Source organism: Microtus ochrogaster, chromosome 4, assembly GCF_000317375.1.
Source record: "Microtus ochrogaster isolate Prairie Vole_2 chromosome 4, MicOch1.0, whole genome shotgun sequence".
Lineage (NCBI taxonomy): Eukaryota > Metazoa > Chordata > Mammalia > Rodentia > Cricetidae > Microtus > Microtus ochrogaster.
In genome coordinates, this window is record NC_022011.1 from 80,248,170 (window position 1) to 80,254,009 (window position 5,840).

Genomic DNA, 5,840 nt, shown 5'->3' on the forward strand with positions numbered 1-5,840 from the left:
GAGAGAGAGAGAGAGAGAGAGAGAGAGAGAGAGAGAGAGAGAGAGAGAGAGCAGGGATACTCAGGCAAGGTCAGAACACAGATTTACCCTCCGAGCCAGTACTTTTTTCTTGCTGGCTTCTATCTGAGGCAGGGTCTATGTACACCCCTGGCTGACTTCCAATCTGCAGTATTCCTCCTGCCTCTGCCTCCTGAAGGCTATCACAGGCATGTGCCTCCAGGTCAACTGAAAAATGCTAACTCAACCTTGTTCTGCACTTTTGACTAGGCTCAACTGTGCCAAAGTTTTTTTTCCTATGGAAATTTAGCAGTTTACTAGATGTTAATAAGTTCTTGGTCTCGTAACTTCAGACCCTGTGGTCAGCCCTGCCTCTGCTGCAGAGGTCCAGTGTGGACTGACTGTGGAAGGGGCATCCCTGTAGCAAGGAGACTCTTCCACCACGCCCCACCTGTCACCCGTCATTCCCAAACCCATCCAATTATGGAACCCATGTGTGCCTCTTGCTACAGAGTGTGGCGAATTTCCTAAGCAGAAAACACAGCCTCATATCAACCTGGCAAACCTGGCATGGGAAACCTGGGCAAACCTAGCATTGCTCCCTAACGCACACAGCTTCAAAGGGGCAGTTTCCAGGTCTTAGGGCTGTAGGTAGTCTGTGGATCTTTGGGAATACAGAGAGGCAAGGCTGGTAGGAGGCAGTTTTTGCATGGACAGTGTCCTTTTGATCGAGGACTGGCACAAGACGCTACAGAAGCTGAAGGGATAAGTTTGCATATCTGGTTTTTGGAGGAAAACAATGTTTTTTTCTCAATAGTAATTCTATTAGTTTTTTATTGTAATTTTCAAGCCTTTTACAGATTCTGATTTTTGTTGACCTTCTAGGCATCCACAAGCTGGGAGTTCCCCATCAGGCTGTGATGTTGCCTCGGAGCATGCATTTAAGGCAGCTGGACGTCCCGATGCTGAGGTAACACTCCTTCAGTCTGGCCCGAGTTCGCGGGCATGGAGCCTGTCTGTGACTGCCTGGCCCAGCCATCCAAACATGAAACTTGTAGTGATATTTTGAAGTTTTTGAGACAAAAGCCTAGCTAAAGAACCTTGTTTCAGTGGAGAGACAGGGAGGCACAGTGAAGGGAGAATCAAAAGACTGGAAATTCGTGGCTGAGAATAAACGCCAGCTACTCCCTGAGGTGATTTGAGTCCTCCCCGCTGCAGATGGTGGAGTCTCTCTCTGAGAGAGGACCTGAGGTTCTCTGGTAGCACTTTGATACCCTGCTTGAATTCAGCACGTGAAATGGAGGCGTCTCTCTGTGACTTGGAGCCCACAGCAGGCTTTGAAGTCTGATCCAATTTTTGCTGCCTCCTATTTGATGTTGAAAGGGTGAAATGAAGAAAATGTACAGTTTTTGCCAGTAACTCTGCCGAGCATATGTAAGATTGAAAGAAAAAAAAAAACAAAATCCTCTGGATGATGTGCTTAGAAATGGCAGGCAGATTAATACCTTCCTATACGTCTTCTTGTTTCTCTCTTAAGGGTAGAAATGAAGTAAAGAGGAGAATTGGCACATGGCTGGTTTTCTGCCCTGCACTAAGTAGTTGAGGGGGATGTTAGTGCAGAGGAGGAAATAGGTGGCTAAAGTCAAAGGTACTGCCCCAGGCGAGGACCGGCACTCAGTTCTATTTAAGACACAGAGCGCATGCAAATGCCATCAATAAAGTCAGGGCCGGGGTCCCTTACTTTAATGGAAAGCATGTCCTTTAGGCTACTTCACCAGAGGATGAGAATGTCACTTCTCTCACTCCTTCTTTCTCTAGCTCTCAGTTGCTGGAACCGATGTGTCGTCTTCCTGGACATGTCACACTGCCCCAGCTCACCAAAGACCCAACACCTGCGAAGGCCCTCCCAAACCTGGTAAGGAAGACATTTGGAATGCATGCAGTTTGACCATTTGCATGCTGGTATACGTTCCAGTGAGTTGTTCATGAAGGCCTGTCTAGAAGTTGGGACCTAATCAGATGGTAAAATGATGTAATGCTAGCATTAAGCCATAAAGGCTGGGAACAATAGTCATATTAAAAAGTAGCTGTTTACCCTGGACAGTGGTGGCGTGTAACTTTAATCCCAGGACTCTGGAAGCAGAGGCAGACAGATCTCTGTGAGTCTGAGGCCCTCTGGGTCTACAAAGGGAGTTCTAGGACCGCAAGGGCAACACAGAGAAACTGTCTCAAAAACAAACGGTGGCAGTTTAAGATTGGCATGGCAGCACAATCCCACTTAGGAGGCAGAGGGAAGAAGACCTGCCTTGGATATACAGCAAGTTTGATGCCAGCCCAGGCTACATCAAGACTCGGCTTCACACAGCCAAAGTATATATATTCATACATACATAAGCGGTAGCAGTTTACCCTCCCACTCATGTGCTTAAATGAATATCAAGGGCCATTACTTCCCTTGTAAAGCTCTGAAATTATTCCTAAGCTTCCTTTGTTAAAAAAAAAAAAAGAAAGAAACATCTATATTGGAGCAGAGTTAATCAACCAATCAATCAAGGGCAAAATCTCTGGTTTAGCAACAAATATGGACTTGGAAAATACCTCTGCATTCTGGGTAGCAAGCCCATTTACCTAGCAAATGACAGACGCCTCGCTGCTTGTCTTTGGTGCCAATGAATTCTAGCCCCTTTACAAAATTCCTTGCTATGGAATATGGTAGGCGTCAGTTTCAGACTGGTGGGCAGCTATAACCAGTGCTTCTGGAAGATAAAGTACAGACCATGATTGTAGGATATATTTATGAACAGATATACCCTTAGTTCAAGGAGAGAAATCTTGTGGCTGGAGACGGCTCAGTAGTTAAGAACACTGATTGCTCTTCTAGAGGATTCAGGTTTGACTCCTGCCCACAACCATCTATAACTCCAGCTTCAAAGAATCTGAGGACATTTTCTGACCTTCACGAGCACTGGGCACACACACACATAGTCCACATACATACAAGATGCCAAACACACACACACACACACACACACACACACACACACACACACACACACACTTACCCCATGCCTTAAAAACAAATAAAATACATGTAATTCCCTAAAAATAAAAGTCAGTATGGGTTTAATAGTTAGAAATACAGGTCTAAAGTCAGGCCTGTCTGGGTTCACATATCTGCTCTCTGGGTAATGGTAACCAGGCTATGTGATATATCAGTAACTTTTCTCATCATTTTGATAAAATGAGTTGCACATTTTGATAAAAAAAAAAACCTGAATGTGATGGTATATGCTTTTCATTCCATACTTGGAAGGGAGAGGCAGGCAGATCTCTGTAAGTTTGAGGCCAACCTGGTCTACATAGAAAGTTCCAGGCCAGCCAGGGCTACATGGTGAAACCCTGGGTCAAGAAAAGAAAAAAAAAAAAACAAAGCAAAATGAACAAAACTCCCCACAGAGCGCAACTTTAGGGACAAAATGTTTATTCTGGCTTACAGTTTAAGGTAAAACAGTCCATGGAGGCGGAGTCTGAGGCCAATGCTCATGCAGAATCCACAGTAATGGATCCCTCCCTTTCCTCCCATTTTATTCAGCCTCAGACCACATCCCATGCAATGATGCTGCACACTTTCAGGGTGGCTCTTTCCTCTTCGGTTAAACCTCCTCAGAAACCCCCTCAAAGCCGTGCCCCCCACATGTGCTTTAGGAATGTCCCCTGCATCTTTTAACCCAAAGTCACCAGCGATGGAAATTACCCAGCATGCAGGACAGTTCTACTGCAGTATCCATGTTTATAAACCGAGAGGGGCAGCAGTTACACACGCGAGGGCCGTATGGGGACCCATGAACCAGTGCTAGTGTAGGGTGCTGTGCAGAGCTTGGCTCACAGGAAGGGGGTGCTCAGGGGCTGTGGTGACCTGCCGTTTCTACAGAAATACTCAAGTATGGGTGGCTGGAGGAGAGATCGGTTCTTGTTGGAAGGCTTTGGGTCCTGATGGAATCGTTCAGAAAGAAACACATAGTGTATTTCTAACCAAAGGCGTAGAAAAGACGTTGAATTGCCATTACCTTTCTAGTCTTAGAAATTATTAGAAATTAGAAATATACTCCCCAAAGTCAGACTCATTAGGGAGTTGTAAATCTGCCATTTAGAAATGGCTCTTAGGTATTTCCCACAGCTGTCCCTTCCTTCAGTGGAAACAGCTGTATCCTGAGTCAGTTGCCATCACTATTATCTCCCCTTATACTCATAAAAACGGCTTCTACCCTAAGTGGTTTCCCTGGCTCCTCCCCCTCCTTCCACTCCTCTCATGCACGGGAGTCTAAGCAGCATTTCTGAAGCATAACTCTGCTCGTGCCATTTGCTTCCTCCACTTTCCAGTGTTCCCCCAGTCCCCCACCCCCCTGCCCCACCTCCACCACCCAGAGTCAACTCTGACGTCATTGCAGGCTTTCTGTGCTCTTATGCTGGTCTCGCTTTCAGGCTCTGATTTTTACTGGTTTCTCTTTCTCCTTTAAGGATTTTAAGAATCTCTAAACTATTCTCTACTCTGTGGACATGCCCAGTATATTCTTTCTCGTGTGGCTTTGTTTGTGTTGTCCCCTCTGTCAGAATCCCCTGTGTTCATCATGGCCCATGATGATCCCCGATTCTGTGTCCTTTGACTTCTGACTTGGGGGACTGACACCATTGTTCCTGAAAGATTCTGGTAGGTCAGGGGCAGGAACTAAACCCCAGGTGCTCAATCTGGGACTCCAGAGCAGCCATCACTTCAGCCTGTAAAAAAGGGACTTGAACAGAGCCCTTAGCTAAGGAATCCAAGAACTGTCTCCAGCCAGCCCACATTGCTCATATAGATGAATATGTTCAGAAAAAGACAGGCGCCCATCACTTCACCATTAATCCAATCAGTGAAATACTTTATAGGATTGTATATAATATCTAACCCTAACCCTAAGTATATAAAATCTCAAACAGGTTCTTACTATGTAAAGATGTATTTCTTAGACATTTGTTCTTCTCTTGATTTATTCATATATTTATTTTTAAAAGTATTATTAATATTTTCTACATGCCAGAATCCATCTCGGGTCACCAATTTTCAATTTTTTTTTTAAAAAAACCTGATGTTTATTTGTTTGTTTTCAATAGACTTCTTTCTGATTTGTTGTCTGATAGTTTTGTGACATATAATAAAAGAAATCCTAGAAAAGCAATCACCCACTAAAAGTACCTAGAAAAGCAATTGCTCCCTTGGACACTTCTCTGATTTCAAACTGATCTCAACTTGGTTTGATTTCTTCCTTTCAGTTAGATGGCTCTGAATTCCTTTACTAATTTAGTCAGGCACGAGGGACACCAGGCAGCCTGAAGGCTGTCAGAGAGTGACAGTCACGTTTGGATCACGCAAGGCCTCCTGTGCTGGACGAGGTTTGTTTGCCTTTGTGTTGTCAATATAATTCCATCAGAGCGCTCCACACACCAATGCTATCACCTCTGGTAACCCTCTCTGAAGCCCTGGAGAGAGCACCTGCCAGGCAAGTGCTGCAGAGGCCACCAGTTCCCTGCCTTGGTCACTGTATAGTCACTGTGAAGAGACACCATGACCAAGGCTACTCTTATTTAAAACAAAAACAAACAAACAAAACCTCAGTATTTAATTGGGGCCGGCTTACAGTTTCAGAGTGTTAGCGTGTTATCATTATGGTGGGAGCATGGTAGTGAGCTTGGTACTGGAGCAGCAGCTGGGAGCTACACCCTGATCTTCAGGCAGAGAGAGAGAGAGAGAGACAGGGAGAGAGAGAGAGAGAGAGAGAGAGAGAGAGAGAGAGAGAGAGAGAGAG

General features: G+C 45.1%; 1 protein-coding gene across 1 annotated transcript in view; it reads left to right on the plus strand.

The window, feature by feature from the left end:
* Myo3b (myosin IIIB) overlaps positions 1 to 5,840 on the plus strand; it is a 273,440-nt gene that overhangs the window by 215,697 nt on the left and 51,903 nt on the right. The window contains exons 29-30 of the mRNA XM_005346535.2: positions 883 to 967; positions 1,816 to 1,912. Coding sequence (XP_005346592.1) covers positions 883 to 967; positions 1,816 to 1,912 — 182 coding nt within the window. The remainder of the gene's footprint in view (positions 1 to 882; positions 968 to 1,815; positions 1,913 to 5,840) is intronic.